The sequence below is a fragment of the Scyliorhinus torazame genome, chromosome 3 (assembly GCF_047496885.1).
Source record: "Scyliorhinus torazame isolate Kashiwa2021f chromosome 3, sScyTor2.1, whole genome shotgun sequence".
Taxonomy (NCBI): domain Eukaryota; kingdom Metazoa; phylum Chordata; class Chondrichthyes; order Carcharhiniformes; family Scyliorhinidae; genus Scyliorhinus; species Scyliorhinus torazame.
In genome coordinates this window covers 189,953,870-189,973,692 of record NC_092709.1, presented here as the reverse complement: position 1 = coordinate 189,973,692, position 19,823 = coordinate 189,953,870, and the positions used below count along the sequence as shown (strand labels likewise).

At 44.7% G+C, this 19,823-nt stretch overlaps 1 protein-coding gene across 11 annotated transcripts in view; it reads right to left on the bottom strand.

The window, feature by feature from the left end:
- LOC140408856 (LIM and calponin homology domains-containing protein 1-like) overlaps window positions 1–19,823 on the bottom strand; it is a 566,047-nt gene that overhangs the window by 124,053 nt on the left and 422,171 nt on the right. For all 11 annotated transcript variants that reach the window (XM_072496648.1, XM_072496651.1, XM_072496649.1 and 8 more), the window contains exons 15-18: window positions 15,685–15,811; window positions 11,808–11,962; window positions 4,716–5,127; window positions 373–612 (exon numbers count right to left, since the gene is read on the bottom strand). In XM_072496648.1, coding sequence (XP_072352749.1) covers window positions 373–612; window positions 4,716–5,127; window positions 11,808–11,962; window positions 15,685–15,811 — 934 coding nt within the window. The remainder of the gene's footprint in view (window positions 1–372; window positions 613–4,715; window positions 5,128–11,807; window positions 11,963–15,684; window positions 15,812–19,823) is intronic.

The following is a 19,823-nucleotide window of genomic DNA, read 5'->3' as shown; positions in this document are numbered from 1 at the left end:
AAAGTAATCAAATGCAGAGTTTTACATTTTAATTAAGTCCTCCTCTGCCATCTAAAAACCAAGAGTAAGTTGGTCAACATGAGTGCAGTAACACATCAGAGGGCAAGGTACCGGTCTCTATTTTAACCCCTACATTCTTTCTCATCAGACTTGGTGGTGGGGGGATTAAAATCAGCATATATAGTGGATATTTATCACAAGGAACACTGACAGGAAATAACAGGAAGTGAGAATGTAATTAACCATCTTAAATATCATGGCTTAGAACACATACAAATATTGTGCTTGAGAATAACCTTTATCCATCATTGTGATAAAGGAACTAGAGGCAGTGCAGGGTCATGAACCAATGGTTACTAAAGCCGTACGTACCTGCACTGTATCCTCAATCGGCGGGTCATTTATGGTTGAAGAAACAACCTGTTCAAGTCCGGGCACATGGCAGTAGGTATCTGTCTGAGATTTTAATGGAGGATTGTCCACTTTTGCTATACCTTCAAACATCTGCGATTTTGTAAGGGTTGGGGAAGATACTGCAGATGTGTACTCCTTGTCTTCAACTCTGGTAAATGTTGGGCTGGTCCCTCCATTTATTCTAATCTTTCCATCTTTCTACATGCGCACATATATATAAGAAAAGATGTTAATTGTAATTTTCAGTTGAAACACAAAAGTAAACATTTCTATATGTGTCACTGTGGAAAAAAACATTCAAAGCAATGCAGATAAAAACCCATTGGGCATACAGAATGTCATGTGGGAATTTATAGTAAATCACATTAATTATTTTACCAAAAGAAATCTAAATTATTTATTTTTGAAATCCAACTAACAGTAATGCTCAAAAGGCATGAAGGACTTTTAAGACATTTAAAAAAACATTTAGAGTACCCAATTCTTTTTTCACCAATTAAGGGGCAATTTAGCATGTCAATGCACCTACCCTGCGCATCTTTGGGTTGTGGGGGGTGAGACCCACGCAGATACGGGAGAATGTGCAAAATGTGCAAATTTTTAAGACATTCTGACATCCCTACAAGATGCTATATATTTTTTCCAAATGGAATTACACTCAGTCCAAATGCAAATTGTTCGAAATCTGTTACAATTCACAAGAGTATAAGAAATAGGAGCAGCCAGGAATAGGCCATTTAGTCCATTGGGCCTGCTCCACCATTCAATGACATGATTGTGGCCTTAACTCCACTTTCCTGCCTGCCTGTACCCCATAATCCTTGACTCTCTTGGCAATCAAACCTTTCCTCATGGCATTGTGTGAGCAGGTACTGTTGCTATCAGGGGACCCCTCGCAGAGTGCTCCTGATGGCAATAGCCTCTTCGTTCCCCTCTCCCATTGACACCAATGCTTCAGAGTGCTGCGGCAACAGATGAGACTCCTGCCACTGCGCAGCCCTCACAACCTCATGCAACCAAAGAAGCTCTCCGTATGGTTCCTGGAATGACCCCAATGCATAAATGTTCAAGGCTACAGCTATCTTGAGAATGACAGGCATGGGATGGCTGCCAAATCAATGTGAACTTTTCAATTCAGAAAGGGAGGTCACTGTCTCCCTGGAGAGACACAGTCAGTAAAGGCACTGATTCTCTGAGAGCTGATGGTAATTTATCCTTTGCCTGTAGATCCACTGTGACAGTGTCTTATCCAATTGCAGACAGATTGCTGTTGTTTTCTATCTTGTTCTGGCCCTTGTGCCGCAGCAGGGCCCCTCGCCTGTCCCTGGACAGTTGGCCTTCTCTATCTCCTTTTCCTCATGTTTTCCTCACTGGAGGAGCCTCCACCAGTGTGCACAATCTCCATGGGGACAAGTGACCTCTGGTTCCTCTGTTGGAGTCCTCCATCCTCCAGGACAGCCTTGTTTCCAGGCACCCTTCTTCTCATCCTCTCATTTGTAATGTTAATGCATAAAAACTGAAGAAATAATGGGCGCAATTCACTGGAAAGATTTCTAAGTGTGGTAGCCATCAGGAACTGCTGCGAGCATCCCGACTCTCCGCCCAGGCCGGCAACGCAATATAAAGTTAATTGGTCCACTTAGGAGGCCCCATGCGCTTTATGCCGCTAATAAAGGCTCGCCAGCCGATTCGTGGGGATTGCGCACGCCAGCTCCCCCCCCCCCCCCCCTCAATAACAAGGTCGAGCAGCACTTAAACAGCTTTTGCTCAGCCATCCCATTCAGCTCACAGCCATGGCGCCGAGACGACCGGCACCAAGATTTGGAGACACGGACCTGGGCAGGCTCTTGGAACCGATTGAGGCCAGGAAAAATGTCCTGTTCCCTCTAGGGTCCCAGAGGGTGAGTCACAGGGCAGCCAATGCCATCAGGGTTGAAGCGTCACTGGCCGTCAGCTCGAGCAATGTGATGAAGAGGACAGGCCTCCAGTGCTACAAGAAGGTCAACGACCTACACCGGGCTGCACTTGTGAAATATTACTGTCCCCATCCATCCAAAATCTTCCCACCCCCACACAAACCACCCCCCTCAACCTTCCTTCCCCCCTCCCGATGAACCAGGCGTGCGGCTAATGCTGCCCCCTCTGTTTCCCCACAGGTGAAGTTGTCCCACAAACGTCGGGTGAGGGCCAAGACTGGCGGTGGTGTGCCGGACATCAGAATCCTCACCACATTTGAGGAATGGGCCCTGGAGTTTACAGGGGTGGCCGAGGACAAAGTGGTCACCAACTCAGAGGTCGGCGCACGTCGCAGAGGTGAGGTTCCCATAGGCCTCACGCAGAGGAACTGCCGTATGTGACTTGTTAATGCCATACAGACTGACCCATCCCTTCTACTGACCACCTGTCCATTCTCCTGCAGGACCTCCAGCCGACGTGCCACCCATGTAGTACCTTTTATATGTCACCTTATCTAGTGTCTTTCAGATATCCAAATGCACTACATCTGCTGGTTCCTCTGTATTCAGCTTGCTTATTATATCCTCAAATAACTCTAATAAATTTGTCAAAAACTATTTCCCTTCCACAAAATCATGTTAACTCTGCCTAATTATACTATGATTTTCTAAATGCTATTACCTCCTTAATAATGGATTCGAGCATTTTCCCAATGACAGATGTTTGACTAATTGGCCTGCAGTTTCCTGCTTTCAGTTTCCCTCCTTTCTTGAATAGTTGCATTTGCAGTTTTCCAATCCATTGGACCTTTCCAGAATCCAGAAAACTTTGGAAGATTATATCCACTGATGTCCTGCTTCCACTATCTCTGCATCCACTTCCTTTTTAGTCCTAGGATGCAGGACATCAGGTCCAGGGGACGAGTCAGCCATTAGTTTTCCTTGTACCTTTTCTCTACTAATTGTGATTGTTTCACCCTCCCTTTCCCCCCCTGCCGCTCTTCTTCTATTTTTGGGATGCTTTTTGTGACTTCTACTTTGACGTCAGATTCAATGCACTCGTTCAAAATTCAAAGAAGAATCTCAAATATGGGTACTTATATCCAGAGATGATTTCTGTTGCTCTATTAAGATGGCAGGTAGTCAGTGTTCAATCGCTGATGTTCACCTGAGCAAGAGAATAGCGTGATAGGGAGGAAATCACCAGTACAAATCGATGGATCAAATGGCTTGCTTCTATGCTGTGCTCTTCTTTAATTCCAGAACTCTGTTCTAACTTCCATGGAATAAATATAGTTGATCAAGTTCACATTTGCTGTGAATGCTGATACAGACTAACCATTAGACAATACTTTCAAAATATGTTTTTACTCAGAGTCTCTGCCAACATAGGGTTGGCAGGTACTAGATTTTATTGTGTAAGCTACATTCCCTCCCACTGATGTCAAATAGTCCAACTGAGTGAGTGCTAGAGGGTGCCATTGGGTGAGATCATGTAATCATTGAATTTAGTAGGCCTACCCAATTAGCCTCACTCCACTGCTCTCTTAAGATGTTCTTTTCAAGTATTTATCTAATTATCTTTTAAAAGTTATCATAGAATTTGCTTTCACTACCCGGTCAGGCAGTGCATCCAGATCATAGAAACTCACCACAAACAAACAATGTTTCCTCCTGTTGCCTCTTGCATGTTTGCCAATTATCTTCAATCTGTATTGTCTGGTTTCTGACTTGCCCACTGTCATTGGAATCAGTCCCTCGTTATTTAATCTATCAAAACCGTTCATAATTTTTTAAAAATCCAATTAAAGGGCAATTTAGCATGGCCAATCCACTATCCTGTACATTTTTGGGTTGTGAGGGTGAGACCCACGCAGACATGCGGAGAATATGCAAACTCCACATGGACAGTGACCCAGGACCAGGATCGAATGCGGTCCTCGCTGTCATGAGACATCAGTACTAACTACTGCGCCGCCATGCCGCCCTTAAAAACCCATTCATGATTTTAAACACCTCTATGAAAGTCCCCTCTTCATCTTCCCTGCTCGAAGGAGAACACCAGGATTTCCACATAACTGAAGTTTCTTATCCCTGGCACCATTCTAGTATAACTTTTCTGCCCCCTCGCCAATGCTTCGATATCCTTCCCAAAGTCTTGCACCCAGAACTAAACACAATGCACCAGTTAAGGACTAACCTCAAGAAGGAATCTTCTCTATGGTTTAGTGGGCACTGACTGATTTGAATAACTATTTTTACATGACGTAGCAACTAATATCTGAATAAGTAGTCATTCCATCAGTTTAAAGATCAAAGACACGGGCTTTAATAGTTCTTTCTTACCTTAAAAGATTTCAGCACAGTCTGTGAATCCTTTGGTTGTGAATAAGGCTTGGGGGTCAACATAGGCACTGCCTTAGAGGCAACAGATCTGGTTGGTGATGTTATAGTGGCAGAAAAGTTAGTCTGGGACTGGCTGCTTGGAATGATTATTGCTTCAACCATGGCAGTATATTTTTGGATAGGCAATGATTGTTGTCGTAAGTATTTAAGTGAATTGGGGTCTTTTGTTGGCGAGGATGGAGTATCTGAATCCACAGATTGACTTCTCTCTAGGAATTTTGGCATCACCAAGCTTTCGAGAACAGGTTCGCTGATGATAAACCTCTGTGAAAACTTTTTCAAAATGTCTTCAGCTTCTTCTGGGGTACTTGCATCCTTATATGCTTCTTGCAGTGCATGTTCTCTGCATTCCCTGAGATTCAAAAAATATAGTAATGAATCAGAGCACAAGGTTTGAATATTTCACTTTATAACCAGCTTTTCTCAATATCTATTTTGATGTATTCAATGAAGCAGGTCAGCTTAACATAAGCTGCCCAGCAGGAACAGGAGAAATTTGGGTCAGGTGCCCATTTTACATCCCGTGCCTGATTTTACAATCTGTGAACTTCAATGTCTTCATTTAAAGTTTCCCACCACCTTATCCTGCAGCAAACAAAATGCTGTAGGCATTTAGTCAGGAAAAAACAGTTTGATTGTATAGTGGTAAGTACACTTTACAGCAGCGCTATAAAGGTATGCACCTCAGTGTCTTTGTGAATCAGTGGGTGTATTTCAGATTTTGCAGTGGTTTAGGGACCAAGTTCATGTCCAGATTGTCGTAACAAGGTCTAGGATGATGTATAATTTACCAAACTAAAGTAGAATAGAAAAGACGTTTCAGACTGTAAGATGCTGCACAGTTGTGTTCCCCAAGGGTCAGTGCTAGGACCACTGTTCTTTTATATATAGGATTATGGGATAACATTTCAAAATTTGCCTATGATACCAAACTTTGAAGTGTGACAGACGGCGAGGGTGACAACAATCAACTGCAACAGGACATAGACTTGCAGAATGACTGAAATGACAAAAGAAAAATAAGTTTGAATTTTGACAGAAGGGATAGGGAGGGACAATATAACCTAATGGCACAGTTCATAAGAGTGTGGAGGAATGAAGGGATCTTGGGATTTATGTATATCGAGTTTTGAAGATGGTAGGACATATTGGGCGGAATTCTCCGACCCCCCTGCCGGACTGGAGAATCGCCGGGGGACGGCATGAATCCCGCCATCGCCGGCTGCCGAATTCACCTGCGCCGGGGTTTTGGCCGGGACCGGCGCGGCCGCTGGCAGCGGCTCCCCCCCGGCGATTCTCCGGCCCGCGATGGGCCGAGCGGCCGCCCGTTTTAGGCCAGTCCCACCTGTGTAAATTAGACCTGGTACTTACCGGCGGGACTTGGCTCTGCGGGCGGCCTCCGGGGTCCTCGGGTGGGGGGGGGGGGGGTGCCGGGGGATCTGGCCTCGGGGTGTGCCCCCACAGCTGCCTGGCCCGCGATTGGGGCCCACCGATCCACGGGCGGGCCTGTGCCATGGGGGCACTCTTTCCCTCCGCACTGGCTGCTGTGGGCCTGCGCCATGGCCGGTGCGGAGACAAATTCCCCTGCGCATGTGCTGGGATGATGCCAGCAGACGCTGGCGCTCCTGTGCATGCGACAACTCGTGCCAGCCGGCGGAGGCCCTTTGGCGCCAGTTGGCGCGGTGCCAAGTCCCTTCCACGCCAATTGGTGCGGCGCCAACCCCGCCGGTGTGGCCTAGCCCCTGAAGGTGCGGAATCCAGGGAGCCCGACACCAGAGTGGTTCACCCCACTCCTCAGCGCCGGGACTGCTCGCCCCGCCGGGTAGGGGAGAATCCCGCCCATTGAGAGAGTAATTAGCAATGCATATGGCATCCTGAGCATTGTAAATTGAGGTATTGAGTTCAAAAGCAGGGAAGTTGTGCTGGACCTTTATAAAGCTCTACTTAGGCCACCACTGGAGTACTGTGTCCAGTTCTGGTCACCACATGTTAGGAAGGATGTTGGGCTGGATTCTCCAATAATGGGGCTATGTCCTCATGGCATCGTAAAAATGCTGGCGTTTCACTCGGGACTTTCCTTAAGAAAGTCCTGAGTGATTCTTACCTGCAGGGGGCTGGCAGGGCCAGCTCTGGCTCTGGCTGCGAATACGGGCCCTGCACGTCCGGAAGGGAGTCCGCGCATGCACAAGCCGCCCCGTGGGACATAGCGGACTCGGACCGCGGAGCGGCACCAAAAATGTAGGCCCCCTGACAGCGCATGCCCGCAGGTCCATGACGCCTGATTGCTCCCCTGACCATCCATGAGGCCCCTCCTGGTGAGCTATCCTCCTGCCCCACCCCCCCACCAGAACGGCCATGGACTGAGTCCGGTTTCCTCCCACAAGTCCCGAAAGACGTGCTGTTTGGTAATTTGGACAATTTGAATTCTCCCTCCATGTCCTGGAACAGGCGCCAGAATGGGGCGACTAGGGGCTTTTCACAGTAACCTCATTGCAGTGTTAATGTAAGCCTACTTGTGACAATTATTATTATTATTAAATCGTAGCAGAGGTGATGAATGATTACACGGGTACAGAGATAGACAAACTGGATTGCTCTATGAAGAGTCAGAATAAACGTGATGGATTGAATGGTCTCTTTTTGTGCTGTAATAACTCTATTGGCTGGAATTTGCTGCAACTCAATGGGTGCCAAATCAGATGTTGGGAGTTCTAATGTTGCTGCCTACCTCAATTTTCTATTTCCTAGAGGTTGAAATTTTCGGTGAGGCAAATGGGTTTCTGAAGCCTGTGTGAAGCACGTCACATGAACCATGGGGGAAGCCTGTTGGAGTTGGGAATCTTTTGATAGGAAAGGGTGAAAATTATTGGCAACTTCATGCATCATAATTAGGTGCTTTATGATAGTTTAAGTATGTTTTCATGCAATGATTGACATGGGCTTTGTTCTTAAATGTTCAGCGACCATTAAATTGGCCAGTATGAGGAATGTTCAGATGAATTAAAGTACAATATCAACTGAATAAAGTGCTCTTTTATATTGAAAAGTATTTATATTCCAATTTTTATGTGTGAAGTGGACCCTGTGCTTTCATCTTTACATGAATTCACAGTGCACCCACCTCTTGAGTCTTTGAAGCAGAGGACCAAGATAGCCATCTGTTCCACTAGTTTAAAAGTTTTAATATATTTAGCTGCTGAAAATTGCTATGGAGCGAGTGCAGCATAGGTTTACCAGGCTGATTCCTGGGATGGCGGGACTGGCATATAAGGAGAGAATATAATAGGATTATATTCATTGCAGTTAAGAACAGTGAGAGGGGATCTCAATGAAACTTACAAAATTCTAACAGGATTAGACAGAATAGATTCAGAAAGAATGTTCCCGATGGTGTTGGAGTCCAGAACTAGGGGTCATAGTTTGGGGATATGGGATAGAGGCTCAAAGGGCCGGATGGCCTCCTGCTGATTCTATTTTCTATGTTTCTATTGTTGAAAAGAGCTACATGTTGCCAAAGCTTTTCATCTTGCAATCATTAAATGTAAGAATGCCAATTGTCAAATGATGGCGACAATTTATACAACAGCTGCTCCTAAAGGTGCTTCTTGGAAATGCTTCAGTAACATTTCTCTTCTCAATAATATTCAGTTCTGCAGGATATGCTTATTCAGTTGTGCAATGGAACTGTTATAACCCGCATAAGATCTAAGGGGTAGAAGTAATCAATCACCCTGTGAGCCTCGATAAGTACAAGCTCCCCCGCAGAGGGGCGGGGTGCCTATAAACACTCTAATAATATAATATAATATAAAGGTCGGCGAGGTTTGTAACCGACTCCTCAGGTCTGTCTGAGATCTGGAGAGTATTGTACATACCATTACCTCATAATAAAACTAGTTTCACTTATCCAATTATGAATGCTTGGCTGATACTAATGGATTCAATTTAATAAGGATTGCGAATACTGCTGACAAGTGGCCTGTGAACTTTGTTTTGATTGACAGTTTCATGAGCAATTAATAGGATTATGTTCTTTACAAGATGTTTTTGAATGGCTGTTTATTTATTTTAACAAAGTTTTGAGCACTTAAGAGGATTATTTTTTCAAGCAGAGTTTGAATGGCTACATGTTTAATTGACAGTTTTATGAGCCGCTAAGATGAACATTTTTTGAAAAGGTTTTTGAGTGACTATTTGTTATGTTGATTGTTTCATGAGAATATCAAAGTCGTCCCAATGTTATTAGAGGGCTCATGGGTTCCACCTATAGTAGATAATGGGTAAGTGGGCATGACGGGAGGAGAAGATATATTGGGATGAGCGGAGGTTCCTAAAAGGTGAGGGGTAAGGTGCCAAACATTCATGTACAAAATATGGTGGTGGTATGGGTTCAAGGTAGTAAGTTGACAACTTTGATTTTAACTTTGCAGACAGCCTGTTGTTGCTGGGTGTTTATAAAACTTGCTGCCAGATCAATTGAAGATATTGTCAGTTTTACCAAATTATGGAAAAGAACCAAAGACTCCAAAGATTGAAAAACTCAAAAATTTGTAAGAACTAGCCTTGGAGAAAATGTCCCAGTGAGCAAAGGCAGCCTTCTAACCACCCCACCCTGGCATCCATCTACCTCCATCTCAGGTTTACTTTCAGAGGCAAGGCTCCTTACTCAAGCCCGGCCCCGTCACCAGATGAGTAATAGTTTGGGCAGGCATTGCTACTCGGGAATTGAGTTCACAGTGTCAGGAAATGGTTTGACTTGCGATCCCACCTCCAAGAGAAAAATTAGGTCCTATGACATAAGGGTAGATGGTGGTGTAGTGGTAATATCAGTGGACTATTAATCCAAAGGCCCAGGCTATTATTCTGGAGACATGGGTTCAAATTTCATTACAGCAGTTGGTGGAATACCTGGAATAACTAGTCTCAGTAATTGTGACCATGTCGTAAATATCCATCAGGTTCATCAGGGAAGGAAATCTGCTGTCTTACCTGGTCTGGGCCACACGTGGCTCCAGATTCACAGCAATGTGGTTGACTCTTTCACTTCCCTCTGAAAGGGGGTGGCCAACCATTGAGTTCATGGGCAATTAGCTAGAGGCAATAAATGCTGGCCCATGGAAGAATGAAAAAGATAGACTGGCTAAATAATTAGATATCACCACTATTTTTTTCTTTTATTTATGCTACGTGTCTCTCAGTAATGCATTATTAGGCTTTTTTAGTACTTTTAAACATTTATTTCAAGTTTTGAAATGGTGAGACAATCGTCGGATATACTTCAGTGGGATATTTGAGGAGGTTGGCTTTTTTATAGCTGTCTTGACTGCCCAGCAGATGGCACTGCTAAATATGGTGGCAGAATTAGAACAAGGCAGTCTGTAAATCACCTTGATTTTAACTAAACTGACGGGTCTGCTGCTGAAGGGTAGAGGGTGTTTAAAACCCCCTGCAAGGTAAAATCAATTCAAGAAGTTGTCACTGGAACCAAAGGACATAAATTGTGGTAAAAGGGCCAAAGACGCAGGAGAATCAAAATGCTAACTATTTGAAGAATTGGGTTTGAAGAATAGCAGCCCTAGATTTTGAAAACAAAAAAGTGAGCTAATCCTCCAAACTTTTAAGCCTGTAGGACAGTTTACCCAATAAAGAACATGGAAGGGAATAGTTGAAATAACGTCTGTTGAAAATAGTTTAAAATGTTACAACTGGATCATCATTGTCCATAGCATAATGTTATATTTTTTATCGAACTGTAATACAATGCTCACCACTACTTCCATTTATTAAAATATTAACCATTTTCTGCCACTGACTTAATAATAATAATAATAATCTTTATTGTCACAAGTAGGTTTACATTAACACTGCATGAAGTTACTGAGAAAAGCCCCTAGTCGCCACATTCCGGCGCCTGTTCGGGTACACAGAGGGAGAATTCAGAATATCCAAATTACTTAACAGCACGTCTTTCGGGACTTCTGGGAGGAAACCGGAGCACCCGGAGGAAAACCACGCAGTCACGGGGAGAACGTGCAGACTCCACACAGACAGTGACCCAAGCTGGGAATTGAACCTGGCACTCTGGAGCTGTGAAGCAACAGTGCTACCCACTGTGCTACCATGCTGCCCTTCCTGGCTTTATGACATTGCAACACAAACCAGTTTCATTGAGAGGAACCTAAACCCTTTGACCTGCCAGGCCTGGGGAGGGAGTCAGTGAAGGGCAAGCAAACCGGAGGGCAGGGTTCTCCCCACACGCTGTGGAGATTTTTGAAAGGTTTGGCTTCCAGTCGGCCAGTGAGCACTGAAAAGGTTATGTTGCAGGATCAGCTGGGAGGGTGATCCATTCCTGGGGTCAGGGGCCCGATAACAGGGAATTTGATGCCCCAGGATTCACGTACCGGAGTCAAGGAATCCAATCATGGCAGTGGTGGGTGAGGGGGTTGGGGGAGGGAGATCAATAAAAGTGAGGATGGTGAGCGGGACTCAAGCCCTGTGAGGAGCGTTGGGATTGTGGGAAATGGAGGTATGATCTCAATGTGAGGTGGAGGGGATATATTGTCAGGGATGTTAAACCTAAGAGATTGGAGAGGTTGGGGTAGGAGAGGAGGGGAAGGGGAGATCAGCGGCCTGAGGAATGGGAGGCCTCAGGGGCCTAGGCCTCAGAGTGGGAGAAGACAGAAGTATTGGGGGTGGTTGGAGCAAGATCAGAAGTAGCAGGGTGTGCCCAATTGTGGGGGTTTGGTGAGGCAGATATGCTGGAAATATTGTAATATTTAAATTTTCCACTTGCCTCCTGCAAATGTGTTGGTCGCGGCCCCCATCCCGGTCCCATTAAGCCAGAAGTGGGCAAGTTGGAGGAGAGTTGCGGGCGGGATTTAGACTTTTCACACTTTAACCTCCCACCTAGTCTAAACCTACCCTTTTTGAAGGGTTAAAATTCAACCCTTCATACCAATTATCTGAAAGCATGCTTCACAATGAATGGAAAACAATATCAGTTTAGGACAACATTATATCCAAACTTCATACTTTTCCTCTACAATTTCTCTGTATGTTTTAATGCTCTTCCGCCTTTCTGAAATGTGCTCTCCACTCATGACCTTTTCCACAATATCTCGTTCTTCCTTCCGTTTGATGAGATCCTGGGAAGCACTCCTCCTTCGATTTTTCCAACGAGCCAGGTCCTGCATAAAAATAAAATTTTCCTTCAAATTGTACCACATGGAATTTCAAATGTCAATCCTTTGTGACAGAAACGATAAAAATTTACTTATGTAACATCTTTATTTTGAAAAAAAAACCTAGAAATTGCTTCACAGAAGCATGGGGAATAAATGAATCCTAAAACAAAGAAGTTACTGTCCTCAGAAATGATGGTGAAGAGACGAGGCGAGGGAAAGTTTGGGTAAGACTGGTAAATGGGTGTATTGTCCACAATTTCTCTGTATGTTTTAATGCTCTCCCACAATTATCCATAATTTCTCTGTATGTTGTAATGTTCTTCTACCTTTCTGAACAGGCCAGAGAGTAGGCTCGAAAGCTGTCTGATGCAACACTGGAGGTCTTGGTGTAAGAAAGAGGGGGGGGGGGATCCTCCACCATGAGGATGTCAGGAAGCCCTCAAGGCAGATATTACAAAGGCAGTGGGAACAGATATCTTTCACATCAATACCTGCAGCCTGGTGTTAAAAACCTGGATTCAGTGTCGCAAGATTTCACTGATATCACATGAGTCATCAAGATCAGTGAAATCATCGACAAATGCCTGACAAATGAACCACCAGTCTTACACTCTGTTCAATTAATTATCCCCTTCTGTGATAGTCCTCACGAGGACCACGGAGATCCACTGATTGATCTATAATAATAATCTTTATTGTTACAAGTAGGCTTACATTAACACTTCAATGAAGTTATTGTGAAAAGTCCCCAGTCACCACATTTTGGCGCCTGTTTGGGTACTCAGAGGGAGAATTCAGAATGTCCAAATTACCTAACAACACGTCTTTCAGGACTTGTGGGGGAAACCGGAACACCCGGAGGAAACCCACGCAGACAGAGGGAGAACGTACAGACTCACCACAGACAGTGACTCAAGCCGGAGTCGAATGTGAAACCCTGGAGCTGTGAACCAAATGTGCTAACCACTGTGCTACCGTGCCACCCAGTAGGGCTCCTGAAAATACGAGTTCCCATGGGGGGCGGATGGACGCCCGCCCAGCTGTAGCTCCTTAGCACAGGCATTGTCAAACTCGGGTGCGCGATCCGCGGGTGGGTCGCAGGCGGGTGTCAGGTGGGTCGCGGAGCCATCCGTCACGGCCCTCCCGATCGCGCAAATCTCACGCAACAGCAGCAGCAGCCGGCTGTTAATAACGGCAGCTGCAAGCGGCCTTCAAAATGGCCGCTATCATGTAAAACAAATACGGCCGCACTGCGCATGCGTGCCCGATCATCGGTGCGCATGCGCAGTGCAGCCGCTTTTTTTTTAACGGTCGCAGCTTTTTGGTTTACAAGTTCGGGGGGGGGTTTATTCATTTATTTTATTCATTTAATTCTTATTTTTTTCACTTATTTTATTCATTTCATTTTTCTTTTTCTTTACAAGTTCGGGAGGGATTTATTTGATAAAATTTTACAGGAAAAAAATGCAGAACTTTGGACAGATGGAGACTCCATACTTTCCATCACCGGAAGGCTTCACCTTCATCCAACCGGTTCCATTGGAGGAGTGAGTATGAGGGCCAAAGGGACCCAAAACCATTTCCTCCATATTTGTCAGCAGCAAACAAGGTAAGAGAAAATGGTGGGTCGCGCAGGTCGGCCGGCGTGGGTCGCGAAGGTCGGCCGGCATGGGTCACGAAGATCGGCCGGGTTGGGTCCCGAAGGTTGGCCGGTTGGTAAAAATGGGTTCCCGGAAAAAAAGTTTGAAGAACACTGCCTTAGCGGGATCTTTAAATGGAGCTCCCAGATCCGGACCAGAAGTTCCCGATAGTCCTGGGCTGGGAAGTTTGTTTTGTATATCGCTGTAGCGACTTTATTTTCAGTCAAAAATAAACCAGTTTGGCCTTTCACTCTGCATCTCCTGGAACGATCACACATTCACTCATCTACAAGCTCCATCTATCATGACATTCGCCTAGAATTCATAATCTCACCTCACCCTCGCACATTTAGCGCTGCCAAAAGTCGTACAACACACAACTCTCAGCTTGCACATACCACCAGCCATTCAATCATGACATCTACACCATCAAAACAGATTGTACCACACTCACTGAAACACATTCAGGGCAAAATGGTGCAGAATCCCCAGCAGCAGCATCAACAACAGCAAAAACCTCTATTTATGAAAAGTCTTAAGGTGTGTTCATAGTAGGATCATAAAACAAAATAATAATAATCACTTATTGTCACAAGTAAGCTTCAATGAAGTTACTGTGAAAAGCCCCTAATCGCCACATTCCGGCACCTGTTCGGGGAGGCTGGTACGGGAAGTATGGAAGTATTAGGTCAGATGACCAGAACCTTGGTCAAAGGTTAGGTTTTAGGGAGTGTCTGAAAAGAGACAGGTCATCCCGTTCTGTGGTGCCCACGTGAGGACCACAGGGGATCGCTAATTGATCTCTCCATGGGCTTTATAGAATATGAGTTCCCGTGGTGAGCGGGAGAGGTGGAATGGTCTCCTGAAGATATTGTAGAGCCTGGGCTGGGATAAATAAAGGTGCAGCCACCAATGGTGTAGCATTTGTAAATGAGGTACTTAAAGGCCAGAACTAGAGGAGCACAGATGACTCAGAGGGTGTCTGGCAGGCGGAGATTACAGAGTTAGAGGCCATGAACAGATTTGGAAGCAAGGATAAGAATTTTAAAATCAGGAAGTTGCTTGACCAGGTGCTAAGTAGGTCAATAAGGACAGCAGTGACAGGAAAATGGGCCATCCTGCAAGTTAGGACATAGGCAGCAGCTTTGGATGACCTCAAGTTCATGTGAGGAACAGTCACATCTAGAGGTAACAAAGGCAGAAATGAGAGCAGATGAGCTGAGACGGGGTAAAGGCGGGTGATGTCATGGAGATGGAAATAGGTGGGTCATAGTGATGGGGGGGGGGGGGGGGAGTCGCTGAGTATATTGAAATGAATTCAAATTTATTAAAATGAAGGTCACGCCCTTTGTGGGCCCCCTCGCCATCAATCCCATGGACGGCGATGGTGACTTAAATATTTTGCCCATGGTAACCTTTGCAGTTACAGTAGATCACAGAATTTAGATGCGGTGCCTGTAAAGCCATGTGTGTGCAGTTGGTGCCATCTGTACCATGGAAAGGCCCCCAATCCTGGCTAATCCAAGCTATGTTCCACCTGTTTCTCTTGGGTCTCATGCTCGACATAAAGAGCATTACCCTCTCTCTGATGTAGCAGTGGATGGTAAACTGGGAGATATTACAGATGTTGCTTGATCTAGCCTGGAAGGGTCCAACGCAAAGAAAATCAATGAGATACCAATTTTGCAGCTGTGAATTTTAAATGGGGTCTTAGGGGAGCAGCAGTAATTTAAAGGAGGCAATTTAAAATCATGGGGCCTTGGTTGCTGAAGGCAAGGCAACCAAGTGAATGGGGATGCACAAAAAGCCAGAGTCAAAAAATGGAGCGATCATGTGGATTATAAGACTGTAAGAGGTTACAGAGATAGGATGGGTCAAGGCCTTGGATGGATTTAAATATCAGGAACAGATTTAAAATTTGAGGCATTGGTAGATCAGGGCGTAAGGAGAGGGGTGATTAGAGAATGGGGTCTAGTGAGGAATCAGGGTTTGTGGATAGATGAAACAAGGGGAGATCCGTATTGTGGCAGTTTGTTGGATGATGTGTGAACAGCAATGTCAAGCAGTTTTACTTTCCACTCTTACATCTTGCCATTTGTCCTGCTCTTCACGGAGTCGACTGTGAATGGTGTGTAGCTCTTCATGGCGAGTTTTACTGTGAGGCTGGTTTGAAACATCTTCTTCAGGTCTCATATCATTCATACTGACACTTCTGTAATGCAGGTGGATAGAAAATAAGTGAGAATGCTTTTACTTTTCCTCTGAAAGATCGTTTAATTAGGGTATATTCCTCCTCCACATGAGGGTGCTAGAATTCATCAAATGAAAACCTTTTCAGCTGTTTCTGCATGAATAATGTCAATTTTACCCATGGGATGGGCTACACCACACAAGAGTTTTACAACAATCAACCGGAGAGGAGAGCCAAGTTTTATAATCTCTGACAGTTTTTAACTCAAACCCTTTGTCATTCATTTGGGATTAAGCAAGTATCTGACAAGATTTAAGAAACATGACAGGCAAAAAATGGATTCAACTTAATTTATAGATTTGCCAAACTGCAGTTCTAAAACAAAGTACTTCGATCTGCAGTTTATTTCAAATGGCCAGGCTAATAGCAAGTAGCAATGACAAAGAACTGTCAAAGCTTCCTACAATCTGGAAACACTTCTCTGACATTTCACGCCTTTTTTTTAAGGTTATGTAAAGTGTTATTTGCGTATTGGCCAAATCAGCGCAGACAATCCTGAGGTTAGAACATTTTCCTAGTTTGCAAAACTGAGAGTTTTAATTTATCCTTACATCAATCTTTATCATTCAATAATATCCCATTTGTTAAAGAGAAAGTGGATTTCAGGGAGAAAAATATTTAGGATTGCAAAATTCTGCCACGGGATCTCACTCAAAACGTATTCCTCCTTACAGGATGTTACTGGAAAGGAATTACGTTTGAACCAAATGAACCAACCACAAAGCCGCTCGACAAATGTATCCATGACCTGACTTCACTGATGTTTCCAGTTAAAAACAGATGGGTAAAATGTTCATGTTCAAAGTATTTTTCCTTATTATTCGGTGTGATTTATGATTTGGAAAGGGAATGAAATGTCCAACTGCAAATGCTGCAAGTTTTGTTGGCCTCACTATATTCTCAGAGGTTTAAATCCACAATAGGGAATGATCATGTGTAACGTTTTGCATTGAATCTATTAAAATGAAAGAAAATGTTACAAGCCATGCAATTTAATAAAATGTGAACCAAATAAAAAAGAGACAGCACCATGACAGCAGCAGCACCTGGGAGGCTTGTGTTGTTTCACATCAATGCAAGGTTTAGCTGCTATCGAGTCAACAGAAGATCAGCATCCACTTCTAACCCACACTAAATGTGCTGCCACATATGGGATAACAATAACTTTTTAATGCAGCAAGATTTTACATAAGCATCTATCTTTGTAAACACCCATAGAAATGTGCAATACATAAGACTAGTGACACTAAAGGATTTTGACTGAATGGCCAATTAGTCTGCATGTGATTATATGAAAACAGTGGCATTACAAATGTAATATTGTTCACATATTTATTGTTTGGCTGAAAAGCTCTGATAACTTCAGTGGTTGATAGTTGTTTTTTTTAAAAGCATAAGTACCTTGTGAAATATATCTGAGCGAGAGCTGATGTACTGTAGAGATGTGCAATTATCACTGACATAGAGCCCTACAGTATTACAGAATAGAATATCGCAAACTAATGTCATAGAGTCATAGACGTCTATAGCACAGAAAAGGCCCTTCGGCTAATCTCATCTGCGCCAGTCAAAAACAACTACCTAACTGTTCTAATCCTATTTTCCAGCACTTGGCCCTTAGCCTTGGCATCGCAAGTGCACCTCTAAATACTCCCTAAGTGTTATGAAGGTCTCTGCCTCCACCACACTTGCAGGCAGTGAGTTCCAGACTACCACCATCCACTGGGGGCGATTCTCCAAAATGGAGCCCAAGTGTTCGCGCCGCCGTGAACGCCGTCGCGTTTCACGACGGCGCGAAACGGACACAGGGACGACTGATTCTGGGCCCCACAGGGGGCCAGCACGGTGCTGGAGCGGTTCACGCCGCTCCAGCCTCCCTTCCCGGCACCAAATGGGCGCCGCACCAACCCGCGCATGCGCAGTTGGGCCACGTCAACCTGCCCATGCACGGGGGACTTCTTCAGCGCGCCGGCCCCAACTCAACATGGCGTCGGTGTACAGGGGCCGGCCGCGCAACAAAGTAGGCCCGGGGGGGGGGGGGGGGAGTGGCCGGCCCGCCGATCAGTGGGCCACTATCGCGAGCCAGACCACATCGGAGGCCCTCCCCCGGTGAAGGATCGCTTTTCCCCATCCCACAGGCCGCCCCCCGACCCTTCGCGCAAATTTCCCGCCGGCAGCGACCAGGGGTGAACGGCGCCGGCGGAACTCTGTCATATCCGCGCAGCCACTCGGCCCATCCGGGCCGGAGAATCGGCGGCCCCGCCATTTCCAGCGACCGGCGCTGCGTCAAATGCGTCGGCGCAAATGGCGCCTATTCTCCGCACCTCGGAGAATCACGCGCCGGCATCAGGGCGTCGTGGCACAGTTGCGCCGATTCTCCGGCCTGGCGTGGGGCTCGGAGAATCGCCTCCTCTGAGTGAAGAAGTTTTTCCTCACCTCCCCTCTAAACCTTCTTCTTTCGTTTTATCCAAATCTGTATATCTCTCGATATCCAAGATTCATTGGATTTGTTGGTCCCACACTTTTTTGTATTATGATGACCCTGTACTCTCCCTATTTCCTCCAGGAATGCACCCCACTGTTCTGTCGCAGATTTACCTAAAAGTGTCTGCTCCCAGTCCACTCTGGCCAAATCATTTCTTCAAATCTTATTTAAATCGGCCTTCCCCAGTTTAGAACTTTGATATCCTTGGTAAAAATATGATAGTGTAAGCAATGTTGGAAGCTGAACGATCCTTTTATTCTTGTTCACTCAGAAGCCCATTCTGAATCAGAGCCATCAGCTCCTAAACTGGCATACTTATGTTTGGAAATTGACCTATAAATTAAAGATTGATGTTTACTCCATTGATTAAACAAACTTATTCTCAGAACCACATCGAATCCTCCTTTCTGACCTCCCCAATTAAGGGGCTATTTCCCCTCCCCTGAATTTAACTGTTGTAACTTTGATTGTGTAAAACTTCAAACATAATTCCACAACATCTGTGCATTCTAATTTACAGGAAGTAATCTAGTATTGTCACCTGGATTAGAATTATAAAGCGTAAACCCGATTGCTCTGAATAGACTATAAAGGTTTTGTAGATTAGGCCTCCTCCAAAGCTGTCACTGATTTAAGATTTGCTCCCACCCTGTGTACGTGTCACCTCATCCTGCCATTCTGCAGCTTTTGTTCAGTCCAAATGATTTGTTTCCATCTCCCATTGAATTCTTATCTTCTGACTGCAACAGAGAATGCAGTCACTGTCAGGAAGCAGTGCATTCTGCATGTTTTGGTCATAATTTAGGTCAATACAGTTCTCAAATACTCACCATCACCAATTTATAAAAAAGATTAATTCTTTCCTCAGTGTCAATTTTCTGATTGTGGCACGGTACACCGCACCATGCTATCTCCTATATGATCCAATTCCATTCAGAAATTTTTAGTATTCTTCCCCAGGTACAATTTTAAAATTATCTGCCTGAGGAGTATTGAGCTCTAATTTAAGTCAGTCCACTTCATTGAATATGTACTGAGATGGATGAAAATAAAACACACTGTGGAATTTAAATCTAGTTTCTCTCAACTCCCACTGTTCCCCTGGCAGATGATTGGTGGAAACCTCAGAGAAACAACATAAGCTGGCATGTTTCTAGCTACTGATCTAAGTGCATCTTTTACAAGTTGGCAATTGCTACCTAGTGCTGTTCAAGTCCTGCAAGTCCAGGAACCGGATCGTACCTTTCCTTCTAAATTAAGAAAATATTATGCTAAAAGCAGACCATCTGAAGCACCACTCACAGTCAATTAAATCCTATACTGTTTTACATAGATGCTCATTAGTCAACTGCGTAGATTGTGTGGTGTCTCTTTAAATCCACAAAATATACAATAAGTAAACACAGTTTGAAATCAAGTCGCATCCCATTACAGATTGGAAAGATCTTTCTAATTTCAGGTTCTGGATCAATGACCTTTCTTCCATAA